This window comes from Anthonomus grandis, chromosome 6 (genome assembly GCF_022605725.1).
Source record: "Anthonomus grandis grandis chromosome 6, icAntGran1.3, whole genome shotgun sequence".
Lineage (NCBI taxonomy): Eukaryota > Metazoa > Arthropoda > Insecta > Coleoptera > Curculionidae > Anthonomus > Anthonomus grandis.
The window spans coordinates 14,656,407-14,675,814 of NC_065551.1; the positions used below are offsets into that span (position 1 = coordinate 14,656,407).

At 32.2% G+C, this 19,408-nt stretch overlaps 2 protein-coding genes across 3 annotated transcripts in view; one reads left to right on the plus strand and one right to left on the minus strand.

Annotated features, from left to right (window-relative positions):
- Window positions 1-1,739: 1,739 nt before the first annotated feature.
- LOC126737219 (uncharacterized) lies at window positions 1,740-16,319 on the plus strand. The gene is made up of 3 exons (XM_050442007.1): window positions 1,740-1,905; window positions 1,963-2,139; window positions 15,903-16,319. Exons 1-3 carry the CDS (start codon window positions 1,851-1,853, stop codon window positions 16,172-16,174), a joined length of 504 nt encoding a protein of 167 aa, XP_050297964.1. The 5' UTR covers window positions 1,740-1,850; the 3' UTR covers window positions 16,175-16,319.
- LOC126737213 (dual specificity mitogen-activated protein kinase kinase 4) overlaps window positions 16,206-19,408 on the minus strand; it is a 29,143-nt gene continuing 25,940 nt past the window's right edge. For both annotated transcript variants that reach the window (XM_050441996.1, XM_050441995.1), the window contains one exon: window positions 16,206-18,448. The gene's annotated coding sequence lies outside the window, so the exon portion shown is untranslated. The remainder of the gene's footprint in view (window positions 18,449-19,408) is intronic.

Below are 19,408 nucleotides of genomic sequence, written 5' to 3' on the forward strand. Positions count from 1 at the left end.
CTACTCCAGGGTCGCAAGGGATTCCTTAGATATTACTTTTGGAAACAGATGGAGAGGGCGAGCAGGTCCAATCGAGTGGGCACCTTATTCTCCCGATCTAACCATTCCAGATTTTTGTATATGGGGATATGTTAAAGATCGTTGCTACAATCCAACCCCAAGAAATTTGAATAAACTGCGCAACAACATAGTAAACTTTTTCAACCAAATTACACCGCGAATGCTACAAAACGCCTTGGGCAACTTATTTCTCCGTCTACATTTGTGTTCCGAGCAAAATGGGGGTCATATTCAGCAGCTAATTTATTAGTTATAAATTAAAATTATTTTCTTGAATTGTTTGTTATTAAAATTGTTGTAATTTAATACATAGAATAAATACTTTTTATAGACATGGCAATAGCGCAAATTATTTAATTATGATCATGCTAAAGCGATACATAGGCCCAGAAAATGTTCATCAATCACCGAATATGTATTCTAGGAAAATTTTCAAAAAGGTGTCATTTACTAAAATTGGCTCTGTAAAAAAAAATAATGAATTTAAGACAATTTATACATTTTCGGAAAGCGGATTTAACAGGCTTTCATGTGAAATTAAAAAGTCCAGGGTGTTACATTTTAAATTTTTGAGAAATCGGCCTTTGAAAATCATCAATTTTTTTCCTCCTATTTCAGGTAAATTTTGAAACTTGGCAACACTGTCAACAAAAACTTTAAAAATATTGATAAAGTTCTGTGAAAACCGCACATCGTTGATATTTTCCGTTCTCGACTTATAAGCAGTTAAAATGTGTCAGGTTATAGATGGACACCCTGTATATAGATATAGGATATTCTCAGGAAAGCTGTATATTTTTATTACATATCACTGGAATATTCATAAATTTGATGAATATTCCAGTGATAACCAAATGTGGATATTCCAGAAATATTATCATTTTTATATCCATGAGTTTCCTAGTAAAAGGGTCTAATAGAAATTTCTGGCTTCGCAATTTGTTCGTTCTATATAAATTATCCATATTCCAGGCATTGCTACAATCTATAGACATATAGGAAATATATTACAAAATCTGGAAGAACAAATATTTTAAATTTCAGCACTTCAGCAGTATTCTTAAAGGACAAAAAATCTGAAAATATTTAGGTATAGTGTTAGAATGTGCTAATATTTTACGGAATATTTCCAGGAATCTCGTAATTTTTGTATCCATGAATTTCTTAGCATATATTTGCATTGATAGACGTTTCTAGTTTTAGCGTTCTGTCCGTAAAATTATTTATATTCCAAGCACTGCTAGAAACAACAAACATATATTAGCTATATCAAAAAAACCTCTACAAGAACTAATTGTCTAATTTCCAGGATGTTAGTCCTAATGAAAAAAGGAGCAAGGCAGGAAATCCATAATTGTTAAGTTAAAATTTGAGGAATATCCATCTTGATGGCACAGGTTATTTTCATAGGTTATCCCTTGAATTGACCAATAATATTATCAGAAACTTTTGGATATCCCTGGGATATATTTTTTTTAATTCTAAATCTTTTTTGACATCACACATTTAAAATTTTTGCTGTTTTGACTCATTCATGCCTGCATATAATTTTCCTAATAAAATTATCAATTGACAAATTTAGTAATACTGAAGCCTATTAAAATTGATTCAAGATGTATAATAGATATAAATAAATATATCATAAATTCGATTTTATCAATAGAACAAGTAAAGCCGATAAGTCAGGTGAATATTACTTTTATCAATTTTGATAATACGTTATTTCTATTTTTCGAGTATTTATTTTGGATCATCAGAGTGATTCGAACTGTTCAGTAGGATTAGGAAAAATGGATTTTCAGTTAGTTGTAGCATTTGTGGCTTTCGTAATAGGATTTACTCAAGGTAAGTCACCAATTTAACATAAAATAGTTAGTAGTTTTAATATGTTTTTTTAATAAGTTTTAAGTCAAAACTCAACGAACCTTCTGTGCTACGACTGCGACCCAAGAACAAACAATGCATCATGCCAAAATCCAGTGTTGAACGCTGTGACGCATACCAACTGCCATGATAAACTTAAGGATCGTCACGTCAACTCCACTTTATTATGTGTTTCTGCGTTCATCACTTTTACTGGTAAGTTTAATGACTAATTAATTCGCCCTTGCAGTTAAAGCAATTTTCTTCTAAGAAAACTTTGTTCTGGAAATAATAAAAGAAGCTTAGGCAATACTAGTTATTTTTGTGAAAACTCAATTGAGAATGACAAGATTGTACTGAAAGGGGAGAGGGAACAGTAAAGATCTTTAAGAAAGGTTTACAAGAATTCTCAGTGCTTTACGGCTAAGTTCAAACACTCTGTATATTAGTGTATATAGAAGGGGCAAGAGAGAAAGAATAGTAAAGGAAAAAAGTTACAAGTAAAAAATGAAACAGTTTGGAAATTTAACCATATTAAGGGATTTACTTTCAATCTTAGGGATCATGCTATTTTTTATGGAAAATTAGTTGAAAGTGACCTTAAATCAAAATTCTTCTTTAACCAAAAAAAACTGTTATTATGCATTTTTTAAGAATGACTTCTGGCTTAATATTTTCACTATATCTGGTGTGAAGTTTGTAAAATTAAATCGTTTATTTCCAAAAACAATGATATATAAATTCTTAACTCATCGCCATATTTTTACCCTCAAATCATTCTTTAGGAATCCTATGTTGGTGTAAAAGAAAAATGAAAATATTACAAGTGGTTGCCAATTATATGCAATAAAAGATGCTAGTCACTTAAAATTGTAATGTAATAATGTGCGCCTTAAACTTCAAATTTGGTTGCTCTTGGTTGATAAAATTTCTTGTAACTCAAAAAAATTTTTTTGGTATAAAAGTTCCTTTATTATGTCAACAAAATATAATTTTAAAAAAAAATTAAAACTTTAACTACACATACACTATACCTATAATAATAATAATAATAAGACGTTTATTAGTCACCAAGAAATTACAGCAATTAAGCACAAATAATAAAACTAATAGGTCGGTGTATTAACTTTTACAAAATTTCAAATATTACAAAATTCCACTAAATAATCCACTACTAAGCTTTTTAATAATACCTGCCAGGTAGCTTATTAAAAAGCTTAACAGCCAAAAACGCCTCACCACTCTGACATCTAGTCAAGCGTTGATATATGGGGAGTAGTCTGTTCACATTCCGCGTTTCGTAGCCGTGGACTTCTCCATGCACTCTATATTGTGATTTATTTCTGTGTACCTACCCACAACAGATTTTCAAGTATATAAATAGATGGTAGGGAAAGTATGCCTAGATTGGTAAAAACATGTCTACAGTCATCCCTAAAACTCAATCCACAGCAGGATTCTAACAGTCTTTCTTTGTAGAGCAAATAATCTCTTTATATGAGGAGCGTGTCAGGATTCAAAATAGGCTGTTCTTAGAGCAGTGGGTGAAGAGCAGCTAGAAAGACAGCGAAGAGCATATACAACACTTTGAAGTTTTCCCGCAACATTGTCAATGAACCCATGCCACAGGAGGAGAGGGTCCAGATGGACTCCTAAAAATTTAACTATTAAAAAGCTGGTTATCTTCGACTGTCTCATAGTGAAAATGACCTTATTTTGTCTTGCATTTAAGTGTAGACGGTTCCTGTTAAATCACTCTTGCACTTGACCACCGAACATAAACTAGAATAGAAGGATCACTCTAAGCTCCGCCCAAAATGTTGCCTTTCTCACTCGCTTTCTGATGCTACTCTTTTTTGCTGCCCGGTGGCGACTGCGTTATACAGGGGCGTCTTCAATATTAGAATTATAATAGCGTTGTGCGGAAATTTTGTACTTTAAAACTGCCGGCGATATGTTGCGTAGATGGCTGCAGGAGTAAAAGGGGATATACATTTTTTTTTTAAATAAAAATGGATTAGTTCACAGAAAAAAATACACGCTTTTTTCCTAAATATCTCGGAAAATTGAGTATTTCTTAAATATCTCGGAAAATTGAGATCCTACAAAAAAATCTAATAAACAAAAGTTGGTTTAAAAATAAAAGATTGGCTTTATAGGCTCTATAAAGCCAATATGGCTCTATAGGCGCCGAGATACAACTGTGTGAACATAACCCCTTTTTTTAGATAACAAAATATAATGACGTAAAATAATAACTTGAAATAATTTTAAAAAATCACGTTTCTTAGACAAATATCTAGCACGTTTTTTCAAGTATGTACTATCAAAAACTTAAAATAAACAAAATAAACTTGATTGTAAGTCATTAGCATAAAAATTAAAAAAACTAGGAATAAAATAAAAATAATTGCAGTTTTAAAAAAATTTATCATAAAAAATTATGTATTTATTTCAAAAATTAAAGCGTAGCCTTCTACAATGGACTATATATAGGTACCAATAATATGTTCAAAAAGTATCAGCGATTTAGAGTACATATTTTTTTTTTAATCGTGATTTTAATCTAAAAAAATGCAAAATTTTTGGTAATATTCTGTTATTAGTGGTGGTTTTTAATAGTAAAAGCTATCCGATTTATTATTAGTTGCATTGCAATCATTTGAATGATATAAATTTTAACCACTTATACCGTCTAACCATACTTAAAACTGCATTTTTTTCGTCATTAAGGGTGGTTTTTAAGGGTTTAAGTTTCAAATTATTGATGTGTACTATAATCCCCAATGTAAAACTATATTTATTTTGCATATTTATATGAATTCTAGGTTGTAAAACACCTATTTTCGTTTTATTTTAATTTTAGTGGTTTGTTCTTTCATTCCCTATTTTAAAAGCAAATAATTAGGCATTTAATAAGTTTTTTTTATTTAACTGCCTTTTTATATTTCACTGTTACCGAGTTCCATATGCTGAGTGTTGTTATCACATTATTATGTAAATTTTATTAAATATTTAAAAAATGGCTATATTAACGAAGTTATTACACCGCCCAACAGCATGTATGTTGCATGGAATATTTTTATGATTCTAGGCTTATTTTTAATGCTGATATTAAATAATGTCATCAGTTTATATGTGTCAGCTCTAGTTTTTGAGTTAAAAGGAGGGAGTATTTTTTGGGAATTAAAAATACACTCAACGTACAAACATTTTTAATTACAAGAACTATACACTCAGGAATTTTCTTTTATATGATTTTCTACTAGTTTTGAATGAACTGCTACTCTGAATACTCCAGCAAAAATCGGCCAACATATGTGCATCCCAGCGACCCTGAAATCGTTCCTCCATGGTTCGAAGATCTTGGTGGAATCGTGCACCCTGTTCTTCACTCATGTCACCGAGATTTTCAGGAAAATGGTGTAAATGGCTGTGTAGGAAGTGCACTTTGATGCTCATATTACATCCAAGTCGCTGGAAGTGTGACAACATCTCTTCGACGTGCGCAATGTAATCATCACCCTTCCTATTACCTAAGAAATTTTGGATAACCCAAACAAAGGAATCCCATGCATTCTTCTCAATTTCTGACATTGAGCTGGTGAAATTAGGATCGTTTACCAACTTGCGAATTTGTGGACCATCAAATATACCTGCCTTGAGTTTTTCTGAACTTAGACTTGGAAATTTCCTTGAAATATATTTGAAACATTCACCATCTTTATTTAATGCCTTAACATATTGCTTCATTAAACCTAGTTTAATGTGCAGGGGTGGCAATATGATACGATGTCGTGGCACTAGAGGTTCATTTATAACATTAAGACTACCTGGAAGTAGTGCTTCCCTAGAGGGCCATTTTTTTTTTTGACCAATGTTCAGATTTTGCTCTACTATCCCATAAACACATAAAACAAGGATATTTAGTGTAGCCTCCTTGTTGTCCTAAAAGGAAGTTCACCATCTTAAGATCAACGCAAATCACCCATTTATGATCGTTATATTTGATTTTGTTCATGACCAGTGCTATTGTGGGGTATTCTTCCTTAACTTTAGTTGAATGTGCTATTGGTATGGAGCCTAGTTTATTTCCGTTGTGCAATAGTACACACTTCAGACTCCGTTTTGACGAGTCAATAAATAAACGCCAATCGATTGGTTCATATTTCTGCAAGCCCATGGCAGTCATTAAACCAGAAATATTAGTACAAAATACAAAATTATCCTCTTCAGCGAAAAAGGGAAGTAAGTCTTTTTCTCGAGTGCGGTAATAAGAAACTTTAGTTTCTTTAGTTAAAAGATTTCTCTCTTTTAATCTAGAGGCCAATAATTCAGACGAAGTTTTGGATAGTCCAAGGTCTCTAATTAAATCATCAAGTGCACTTTGATCGAATGGTTTTGGTTCAAAGAGATTTTCTGGAACAAACTCGTCATCGCTCATGCTACTCAGTTCATTCAATTCATCAGAACTTTCTGTAGATGTAGATGGTAATGGTAAAGATGTATCTTTTGAGCTCCTTACAGGCCTCACAGCTGATGTTGATGTGGGGTAAATCCATTTGGAGCGGTTCGTCTTGTTGATTCCTTTTATATTAACAACGCAAAAATAGCAGTCATCGTGATGATTTAAAGGTTCACGCCAAATCATTGGGGATTGGAATTTAAAAGAGAGTCTCTTCTTAGTGGCCCATAAACGTAATTCTTCAACACAAATTTTGCACACAATATTGGGCACCCAGCACTTGTTATCTGTTTCCAAAGGAAAACCACTCTAAATACGCTCGTTTCACAAAGTCTGACATATTCAATCGAAATTTTTGAAAAACATATTCACCACAAATATAACAAAAACAATTCGGATCGTTAATGCAGACCCTTCTTAGCGAAGTCATGATGAAAATTACAATAATTTATCTAAAACGCGACTATAATAGATAAAAAACCAAAAATAAAGATAAATGAGAAGAACGTAGCTATATCTAAACAACTCGAGCTGTTAGAGTAAAACTGACGACAGATTCGAAATCAGATGCCTCGAATTAATAAACAACAATAAAAATATTTCAGTCAACATAAAATAACCTTCGATTTGTTGTGCAGTGCTTATTAATTAAGTGTATGTAATATTAGGTAGGTAGTTTTTTGGTCAGTTGAGAAAAAAGCATGAAAGGAACGTAAAGCTAAGATTTAATTGTGTACATTCTAATAAACTTAATTTTAAAGCTATCTACCAAGTGTTTTTCTTACAGTTATTTGTTCAAAAGAGATACTTAATAATATTCTTTCAATTTCATTTTAACAATAATACAAAGTGCCTTTAATTTCAAAAAATTCCATATATTACACGCTGCCCGCCGCGATGTACGAAAATATTCCTTATTAAAAATGTTTCAAACACCCCCCGTATCGTAAAGGATTGCCGCCGAAACTAAATAATGATTTACGACCGCGTAAAAAAAGTCGGCACTGTTTAGAAGTCCCTACTTCAAACGGCCGCAAGAGAGTGAACCCACTGTCTTGTTCTTTATACTGTGACTTGACTCTGTATAGTATCCATCCCCATCTCCGCACCCTCCAGTGATTCAGCTGCATATGCTACGGTTGTTTCAGCAGCAAAAAGTGTAAACTTACCAGTCTGTTCTATTAAAGGCAAGTCATTTATATAGATTAAAAAAAGATATGGGGCCCAAAACTGAGTCTTGGGGAACCCGTATGGTAATATTACTTTGAGCTGATAACACTCCATTCACACTTACAAGCCCCCTATCTGTCAAATACGAACTCAGAAACCTAATAATATCAGGACCAAAACTATACTTAGCCAGTTTTCGCAACACAACACTATGGGGAACACAATCAAATGCCTTGCTCACGTCACAGAACAAGATACTGCTAAAATTTAAGTTATTAAAAGAAGGAGTCTAGGATTGCCATAACCGTATTTTTAAAACCAATGAATCACTCGGACCCAGTACACAGAGAAAAAATATAAAACCCCAAGAATATAAGTTGCTATTGCACTTGTAGCAACAGCGGTAGATCCACCATTCCGTAAACTAAACTGATTTTGAATAAATAACATATTTGTTTTAAAGTACTCCTTAATTTGATTGTTAAGTATTTTTCATAAAATTAAGAGAAAATTGGAAGTATTACAAATATTAGTTTAGGCCTGTAGTATGGTTCATTCCTCAAGCTCTGGTTCTTGTATACAGGAATCACCTTGGCAACATTCAAAACACTGTGTATTGTTTTTACAATTTTTATGTTCAAGTCAAAGATGTCTTTACTTTTGGTGTTCTCTATAGCATCAATAAAGCACATTAACTTAATTAAAGCTAATAGTTACAAAGGTGAATATAGATCCCATAACTTTACTGGAAAAGCCCTGCCACAGCAACCCAAATATTCTCCAAGAACATTCCAAACCTTTTCTCCGAGAAAACAGCCTCATACAAACTGAAGCTCCAGTCTACGCGTTCAACCAAATTATGAAATTCGAAAAGACCATATTCAGAAATGGATCTGTACGTCATCTTGAAATACTACTCCTAGATATTATATTAAATTGGGCCATGGTCCGAAAACGATGAGAAATACCGAAAATCCAGGCGTGACCCAGAAGCAAAATTGCTAAAGTGATTTTCCAGATATGCACTTTTTTAATCCTTATTTATCCTACAAAAAGATCTATTATGTAATTGACCTCTTTCCTCTATTATTGTTGTGTAAAAAAAAATGTTATTTAAAATTTAATCATGTAAAGAGTCAATTTTTCTTATTCTCTTTGCATTACATCGCAATTAAAATTATACTTAAGCCATATTATTGATGCTCTCTGCTCTTTTCAGATATCTGTAATTTAATTTTATATAGGTCAAAAAAAAACCTACTTCTGACGATGGATTTATATATTCTGATCGAAGTTTCGATCTATATGAGGTCGTCCTTAGGACTCTAAAAGATACACAAAAACACAAACAAAATTCTGGCACAGTTACAAACCTTAAATTTTTGCACATAGTAAATATTTTGCATAAATTTAATTCTTTTGAAGAATTGATTATTAAAATGTAAATCACAACTAAAATTCTTAAAAAAATAGCATTTAACACATTTTCTAAACTTTTTAAATTTGACACTTACATACATCGTAGATCATCATCGTTAATAATAATAATTGCAAAACCATAATAAGTACAAAGATTTATAGGATTTTTATGGTCTATATTTTGTAATTTTTGTAACCATCTACCTTGGGAAATGAATTTGGAAAATAGCTCTGAGAAAATTGCCTTCCAAGCCAAGGGCATACCCAGGATTTCAGCTAGGGGAGGAGCAGCTCATACCTGTTTCGAGAGAAAAAATTATATATATAATAATCATAATATATATGTATATTAATTTAATAGTAATCTTCTCGGATTTGCCGAAAATTTGTCAGAGACAGTCTGTTCAATAAACTCACTGCTTTCTTTTAAATAATTACGATGTATGCTCATCAGACATAAACCTGTAAGCCTTTCTTCACCCATGGTGCTTCTAAGCTACGTTTTAACCCTTCGCAGCGTGCTGAAGGACCGTTCTACGGCCGTCGTGGGGCATGGGATAGTGCTTAAAATAATCAATGCCTTTCTGACAGCAGATCAGATTGAACAGATCAATTACTTCTATGTCTCTTAATTGATCATCTGAGAAAAACTTAAGACTAAAGACTTATCAACTACAGATTGATTCAGATTAACTACTTCTATGTCCCTTAATTGATCATCTGAGAAAGACTTCTTCACCCATAAATTATGCCAAAGGTTCAGTTCTCCGGTGATATCCAGGTTATAAAATTCTTGGAATGATTCTGCATTCTTGGTATAAGTCTGTAATGCTGGTTTTGGTCATATACAAGGGATGTAACTTACTTAAAGCAAATGCCGGAGTATTTTCTTGGGAGAATCGAATATGCAATAATGAAATGAGTAAATCAATGTATGGTATTATCAGGGAATGCCGCCAATATTCGTTATCATTGTCTGATGGCGGATTGCCTTTATATGTTTGCTTGTGAGCAAGACGTGGAACCAAAATTTCTATGTTCAAATTCATTTCAACAGCTCGCGCTTTTTAAAGCAGTTCATTACTTATTCTATCAGGAAACTCGCGGTCATTTCCAAGAATGTCCTTGATATTTTTGATGTGTTCCCTCTTCGAGATCATGTCGATCGATTTAGCTTGCAGTGCGCTACTGGTTCTAAAACTGGTGAATATATGGCTATTGTCTATAGAGCAAAATAATAAACACTCGTTTTGTAACGGCTGAATGCAACTGATATGCAGATTTTCTCGTGGCATAATTTCCCTCTACGGATAACGTTTCTAGAGATTTCACAAGCTCTGGGAAATTTTGAGAAAACTTTCTGATTGATTTATATTTTTCGCACCATCTCGTCTCACACAATCGTGATAGGTTTGGAGCGTAGTTTCGACGTGTAGTCGAATATCTGAAAAACGTTATAACAGCCTTACAGTGGCGACAGTATTTCTAATTTCTGGCACTGCGTTATTGCATCATTCACAACAAGGTTGAGTTTGTGACTTAAACAATAAAAATATAAAGCACGAGAATATTTTTTCTCAAAATGGCTTGTACGCCACCCTCTTTCCCTGTCATTATGGAACAGCCATCGAATCCAAACCCTACGCAATCTTCGGTTGGGAGAGTAGAACTAATCAAGAAATTGTCAATTGCTTCGGCAATTGCTGAAGCATTTTGTGCTTTTAGTTTAACGAACCCTACAAATTCTTCTCTGATTTTCCTTTTGCTTTCGTCGTAAAATCGCACGCCTGTTAACAGCTATTCTTTCCCAGCTACGTCTGCTGTTTCATCAGCTAAGACTGCGTAAGCCATGGTCTTCTGTACCTCACTTATTATATATTTGTATTTTTGGCAATGTGTATACTGCATTGCGACGGTACTTTTCCAGGTGACTCTTTAATTTGTTGCCCCTTGAATTGATTCTCAACTTCAATAAATGTAATAAAACACTCTCATCTGTTTGTTTTCCCCTAAGCGGCATATCATCTGTACCACAAAATATTATACAAAAAATAATTGATGACTTGACTAACGACTAAATGACTAATTTTATATATGGCCTGACCATACATGATCCCAAAATTCCTCTCACAGTGCTGATGGGCGCTTACCAAGACCACCTTTTAGTCGCTTGGAATATACTAGCCATGGTGCAAATTGATCCAACCAAGCATGATTACATTTTCTCTTCAAATGGCTTGCATCACTTTTAAAATCGTAATTTATGGGCGGGATTCAATGATTTTGTAACAACTCCCTCTTCTTTTCCGTCGATTGCTGAGTAGCCAACCCAACATAACGACCCAAATCATTTTCATGGTAGCCATCGTCCACAATAATTTCAGGATCGACGTTGATGTCATAAGTTTGTTGGGACGTCGATGGAGAAGAATAATCGGCAACAGATATATTTATAGGTTCTGCTGGAGAATGTGACGCTTGTCCAATGTTAGCATGCAATGATCTTGGATAATCATTACATGAGTAGTTTTATCATGGTTGTCATTTTCATCGCTTCCGCTTCCACTGCTACTTTCCCGACCTTTTTTTCTTTTTTCGCGTGTTGTCCCTAAAAAATGGACACACAAAAAAACTCTTACGGTTTAGGCATAGAACGAAAATACAGAAAATAAAGATCAAGATACCTATAATAACAACACATTCAAATATTATTTACTTCGGACCTATCAGTAAAAGTAAAATTGCGATATTCAAAATTCGTTAACTTTGTGGTTTAAACAAAGAAATCTTAATCATATTAGGTTTTGTTTTGTTCTGACTCACCTCTTTCAAAGAATTTCCTGATATCCATTTGACAGAGTAATATTTCCAGTCTCCAATTGTTAGGCAGTAAACGGAAATTAAATCTCATGTCTCCGCAACTAAACTATAAGACACTATGGCGCATGAAATATTCGCTCGTATTAAACTCCGAACTGAATTGAATTGTATTCGTTGTCTCTTCGAACTAAATTGCCTTGCTCCAGAGACAACCAAAGAGACGCGCAACTGTGCGCTAATAAAATATGCGATTAATTTTTATCTTTGTCTCTCTTCGTGAAAGGTAAACGTAGATGGCGCAGATAGCGTTTGCCGCCATAATTAGAACCTCGGTATTAAGCATTGATTTATTTTAATTAAAATCAGCCGTTATGTCTCAGAAGTTAGAACATCATAATTATGTTCTGAGACAGAACGGCTGATTTTAATTAAAACAAATAAAAAGTTATTGATATGTTTTTAATTGCTCAGAACGATGGCAGACTTTAATTAAAACAATGCAATTTAATAACATTTAAATTGGGGAACTAAATATAATTCTGAAACATTTTGTATTGTATTTTTAGTATATGGTATAACTATAATATGTGCATGCATATTCTTAATTATTTTCATAATTTATAATTTAAGACGGTAACAGTAACATGCATATACATAAATGCAATTAAAATATAGAAAGATTTAAATTATCACAGTACTATAATAATATTCCAAAATATATATCCTTTGGTGTAACACTTAAAATAAAAAAAATTTAATGTTTTGCTAAAGATGCTAATATCGTTAGCAAAGGTATCCAGAATAAATGAAATTGATTTGGTAAAGTGTTAAAACTGTTTTTCTACTAATTAGTAAAGAATAGATAAGTCTGTTCTATTCTATAATAATGAATATACTGTTAAATTTGTATGAAATACATATACACATGTTTAATTATTTATGATGCAGTATTTTTTTAATCAATAAAAATTAGTTAAAAGAATAAAACAGAAAGACTACAGCTAAATTTAAAATAGCAGCAAATAATCAGCAGAGATAGTCCGAACAAAAGTTATATTATAAAAATTAAATTCATTTGACTATTTATGTTAGTTTTTTAATGTTTTTTTTTTTGCAAATCTCTTAATTTTTCCTTTTGAACCTCCATGGAATACCTATTTTAACTACAGGCTTAACAATTATTTTAATGAACATATTTCTGTTCCTAACATAAGTCAAAACACTAAAATCTGTACTACTAACTACTGTAACCAAGTTCACCTAAGTCCGGTAGGTAATAAAACACGTAAAATTTAAGCACTCGTCCAAAATCTCAACTAATGATGTAAAACAAAACAAAATTAATCAGCAACAACAACTATTCAGCCATATTGAAATTCACGTGTTCATGTTGAGCAAGGATTGCACTGTTGCCGTACTTAATTATAATTTTAGAAATACTAGAGAATTGGACACAAGCTATCCCGTATTTTTGCATTCATTTAGACGGAGATGGAAGAATGTTTTCTCTTGACTGTTCTGATAATTAAATACATTTAGCATTGCGAAAGATTAGTATTGTGGCGCCACCTTAGCTCACCTTTTATAATGGAAGAGAGAGACAACGAAATACAATATATACAGATTAAAGAGAGCAACAACAATAGGATAAAAATTTCTATCTAGTTGCACGTCTCTTTGGTTGTCTCTGCTTGCTCTGCCTCACGATCCCGCTTATATATTCACATATTCTTGCTCCCGAAATACGTAGAAGATACTCGACTCTCGACTCTATTTCCGTCCTTGTCTCATACTTGCTATCACTGCCTTTCCTTTCCAGCTAGAACGTTCTTCGTGGTATTGCTATTCAATAGAAGATGTCGTTATTGGCCGTATAAATTGATGCTATTTCAGATTTCTCTTATTCTCTTTACTGGCAAAAGTACTGTCGTCCGTAACTAGATGTATAATAGAGCGTTAGATGTTGTTTTCTCCCAATTATATGCGGCTTAATCCTAGATGGCTCTGATTGTCTCGTCGGGAGCAGAAACTACGAGATGCGACGGTTACGCGGGAGATTTAAATTATATTGAGTCCCTAACAGTATACTATATCGAATGTTGTAGAATATTTAATTATAGATAAAAAAATATTAAATCAAAATATCTGACTAAAAAGATATTCTGTTTCCAACACTTCATTTTGCGCAGAGTAGGTAACACATTTTTAATTCCCACTTGCAGGAAAATTGACGTTTATTTTATCTTCTATGGGAAGGGCAGCTGCCCCTGTAAATATACCTGAGGACTCACATAGTGTAGGACCTTATGCTATGTAAAAGGTTTTGTATTGTATTTGTTACTTGGGTGTTTTTTAATTTTAACTAACAATTTCATTTCTCTCTCATAATTTCAGGCTCTTTTTATAATTTTGTCGCATAGATAGAATTTCTGTTTTTTTTTTAATCAAAATTGAACATGGAAACTTTTTAAAGTGCTCAGCAAGAGCGGTTTTTTATTTAATAATAATAATAATAATAATAATAATAATAATAATAATAATAATAATAATAATAATAATAAACAAAATTTATAACTTTTCATAAACAAGTACAAAATACAATATAAAAATTAAGAAATACCCAATGTCTATGAAAAATAAAAGGCCTAAAAGTGTTACGTCAGTATTCTGGTACGCACACCAGATACTGCGTTTAGGCGTTGATTGAAAGAGTTCAGACTCTTTCAGTCAACGGTTTAGGCGCTCTCTAAAAAAATGTAAAAAATATTCCATTAAAAAAATTTGCCCTACAACCAGTACCAATATTTCAAATTACAGATCAAAACAGTTGAAACTTAAAAATACAATACATTCAGCGACATAAAAATCAAAATAAAAGACCAACTTTATTTACTGACGTAAAAACAAAATGTCTTTAGTTTTCCTTTGAAAAGTAGAACACGTCAGATCAAATGATGTAATCTTTAAGGAATTCAAACTGGAAGCCAAATTATATGAAAAGCTTCATTTAAAAAGTTCTTTTCTGTGTCGAGGAATAGTAGGAAGATGTAAATTGCGTAAGTTACGATTATGTTTGTTAATTCTAAAATTTGCTCTATCATACAAGTATTGGGGAGATTTAAATTTTATTACCTTGTAGCCCAACGAAATGAAGTGTAGTTTTCTGAGGTTATACATATTAAGCCAGCCGATTTCTATAAGCTTATGAGAGATCTGATTTCTGCGGCGTATCCAAAAATAAGGCGAAGGCACGCATTTTGTACTTTCTGAATTCTACGAGAATCAAACTGATCCAAACATGGGCCATATACTGTGTCACAGTGGTTAAAGTTGGATAGCACTAAGGAGTCACATAAATGTTTTTTTTAATTTTTGATTTAAAAATTTTGTTTGATTATAAATAAGTTTAAGAGCACCATAGGCTTTTCGGAGCTTTTCTGTGACATGCTCATGAAACCGAAGATCAGAGTCAATAACAAGTCCCAATGATTTGGACGTGTTAGTTAATGGAATGGTGACGTTGTTAATTTGTATATTAAGCTCGTTGCTAACTCTCAATCTATTATTTTTATCTCCTCCGAATACAGTAACGGATGATTTTGAAGGGTTTATCTTTAGATCGTGACACGTTGAGATTTCTATTATACTTTTTAAATCTAAATTTATATTTCTATTGGCAATTTCTGTATTATTTGGGTGAAAGTGAAGATAGAGTTGGGTGTCGTCCGCATACAAATGGTAGTTACAAAATTTTAAATGGTCTTTAAATCGACATGTATAAGTTGTGTACAACAATGGTCCCAGGATACTTCCCTGAGGAACACCTACTGATAAAGGTGCTGAGTTAGATTTTATACCATTTACTTATAACATTTCCTGTGTGCGAAAATTTAACCTTTGTAACTATGCCAGAATTTATTTTGTGTTTTTGTGGTTCTTTTAGAGTTCTGAGGATGATCTTAAAGAGTTCGAAACGTCGACCAACATATATAAATCGATCGTCTGAAGTATTATTTTACCTGTATACAACAACAAAAAATTAACACAAACTTACTTACAAACTAAGGTCACGAGAAATAATTTACACTTAATTTTGTATTTATAGGTAGCCAGAGCAACGACACAGGCATCTATCGTGGGTGCTACGCCCAAGACCCATCAGTAACAGATATTTGCGACTGGTTAAAAGAAGAAACGAACGATAATAACGGGCTGCTGACCGATTGCATTGCATGTAATACCACCCGATGTAACGGAGAAATGTTTACTAGCGTTACAACCGGTGGTACATCTCGTACAATAGGCATACCTTTAACAGCTGTTTTTGCAAGCATTTTATTTCATTTTTTGCCCCAATTATGTAAGAATTATTTTTAAATAATATTTACATAGAAAAGAAACGAATAAATTAAGTGTATAAGAAAACTTGTATATTACTTACTAAATATTGTACAATTATAATATAATAATAATAATAGGGGGCAAAGACATGTACAGAACAAATATATGGTAATAATGTGTATATTGCTTGTTTTAGTCAGTTAACTATATGCGTTTTATATAACCCCTTAAAAAGTAAATAAATATGTATAATAATAAAACAAATAAAAACCGCCTTGCTGTTCGCGTTTCGAACAAGTTGTTTCTTATTTACAATAATTTTTTTATGGGTAAACTTCATTAAACGTTATGTTTAAGACTGTCAATATGACCTAGGAAAAAAATATTTTTTTTTAAATACACTACTGTTCTAAGGGCATTTATCCAAAATATTCTTATATAAGTTTCACTGGAACTTTTTAGTAAAGTTTCGTGAAACTATTTTGTAATTTAGTTTAGGACGTTACGGTTACCACTACAATTCACAGTCTAAGGTCCTTAAAATTTTTAGTTTCGTGTTTGTTTTTTATGTGTAGCTTACAGAATTAATTTTTGCAAAAATTGCTTTAAAACGTGCAAAAAATGGATTTTGCCAGTAATTTTTTATAAAATAATTACAAATTTACTTCTAGGCATCCCGAGCTATTATTTGACTCTTTGGCTGCCTGGAAGAAGCAATAAATTATTTATAATTTTCCATGAAAAGAGCAACAACAAAAGCGCATAAAAACCTATAGTTAAAAACTCCAGTATAATATGACAAATGCAATCTTAAGAGCGTTTAGCATAAATTTTAAGGCCTTTTAATGCAAGGGATTTAATTTTTGGAGGGAAAACTGGTTATTGTTGGTCACATTGCAACTTGTTAAAGTTTAGTAAATAAAAAATGACGGAAAGGGCCAATTGAAAGACATTTGGATAAAAACTGGAAATTAAGGACTTGATTTAAAAAAAATTACATATTTACTTACAAGCTTTACAAACTATTATTTGTTCTTTGACGGTCTTAAGTCAGTTAAAATCTGCAATATCATATGTGAAATGAATCAAGTGAAGCGTCAATTTTGGGGACTTTTAACGCCATGTTTTATGGAGAAAACTTATTATTGTGGGTGATATAGGAACTTGTTCAAAGGCGGTAAATAGAAAAAGAGCAAATTGAAATACATTTGAGTAAAAACTGGAAAATGACTTGTTTTTAAAAAGAATTGCTTATTTACTTCCCAACATTACAATAAATTATTTATAGTTTCCAATTAAAAAAGCAAAAAAAAGACGTACACAAAGTATTACACTTAAAATCAGCACTATAATATGAAAAATGTTATCTATAGGGAGTTTAGAGTCAATTTTTGGGGACTTTTAACACTATTTTGGGGGAAAAACTGGTTATCATTGGTAACATTTCAACTTGTTGTAGATGGAAAATTAAAGAAAGAGAAAATTGAAAAACATTTGGATAAAAACTATTTTTTTAACTAAAAATTTAATTCCAAGCTATTATTTTTGTCTTCCTGGAAAAAATAAATAAATTGCTAATTATTGCCACAAGAAAAACGTTTTCATCATTATCTCTCAAGCAGTTGAGAACAAAGATTTTCTTTAATTCTGATTAAATTTAGAAAAAAAGAACTGAAATAAGCAACAAAAGTTAATTCAACAGCTTCGAAGCAATGATAAATATCCCAAAATAAGAACAACATAATTAAGATCTATGAAAGTGCCAAGACAAGAACCTGAATAGAAACATTAAATAAATCAGTCAAAAACTGATGATTTTCTTAAAAATGCTATATTCTGTAATATACACTATAAAAAAACTTGTTAAATAATTGAGATTTTTCTGAATTTTATATAACTATTCGGACATAACTAATAATGGTGTATATTTAAACCTACTCAGTCTAATTAAGAGCAGACCTTTAAAAAAAAAACTTCCACCTTTTTAATTTTTGTTAGTGCTACAATAAGGCAGAATTTGACCTATAAGAACATTCAACAATACAATATAACAGGTTATTACCGGCTAAAAAGTCAACACTTAACTATTAAACTCCATTGTTAGCTTGGAGCGGGCGTATTCTTAATTATTAACAAAAAAAAACTATTTATAGATGGTATTTACAGACAGACATCGATGCTACAAACTATACAGACCGAATTAATTTAAAAAAATAATAATTTTAACTATTGCTGATGTGTAACTGTTGCTTGAAAAAGTTTGAGTTCAGGTGATGTTTTTTGTCGCTTGTTGGGAGGACCACCTGAAAACTAAGAAATAAGATTAGATGATTCAAGGTTTTTATTTGGGAATTAGTGTTAAAAATGTCAGGAAATTGTTTTATTTTAAAGGAGTTTTATTTGTTTAAAAGTTTTTACTTTTTTATGTTTTTGACATCGCGGCTTTTGCGACGAGCTAGCGTTATTATATTATAATACACTCACATTATATAATATACCGGGTGGCGCATCGAAGACGAAACAGAGCCAATTACGGGCAGTCCATTAACTTTAAAAAAAAACGCTCGGACCCGTCGATTTTATTTTCGAGGGGGACACTTAATAATCACAAAATCACTTTCCCACCTAAAACCCCCTAAGCGGGGGTGGCACTACCCCTAAAATCTTAAATGGGAAGGGAGGTCGAGTGATACATCATTGGAAAGGTCTTTTAATTCTCTTTACAAGGGTACTTGGTTTGACGCAATTTAAGTAAGTACTTTTTAAAATTTTCGCATTTAAGCCTTAAAAGGTGATTTGAAATATTTTTACTTTATCATAGACTACTAAAGGGACTTTTAGGAAAAACAATGCCAGGCAGTAGGACAAAACCATCAAGTATTATTAAATTATGAGACAAAAAATGAGATAGCTCTATCATATTACAGAATATTTTGACTTTAAGTCTAGTCATTCAAAAAATTATCGCAAAAATAGATTTAAAAAGAATTTGCTTAAGTGTTAGCTTATAATAAATGTTCAAAATGGCCACCTCCATTCTCCATACAATAAAAAAGATTTTGCTCAAAGCGTTGTCGCACGTTCTGCAATACTTCAGGCGTGATTTGAAGACACTCATTTACAATTCTGCCTTGTAAATCTTCTAACGAAGTGGGTTCAGTCTCATAAACTTTGCTTTTTAAGTGACCCCAAAGAAAAAAGTCTAGAGGTGATAAATCCGGCGATCGTGGAGGCCATTCAATAGCACCTCTTCTTCCAATCCATCGTCCT

Bases quoted from the DNA above. Each gene is read 5' to 3' on its own strand.
- LOC126737219 (XM_050442007.1), top strand. From the start codon at position 1,851: ATGGATTTTCAGTTAGTTGTAGCATTTGTGGCTTTCGTAATAGGATTT. The intron at 1,906-1,962 runs GTAAGTCACCAA...TTTTTTAATAAG, and splicing joins CGTAATAGGATTTACTCAAG to TTTTAAGTCAAAACTCAACG. The intron at 2,140-15,902 runs GTAAGTTTAATG...TTGTATTTATAG, and splicing joins TGCGTTCATCACTTTTACTG to GTAGCCAGAGCAACGACACA.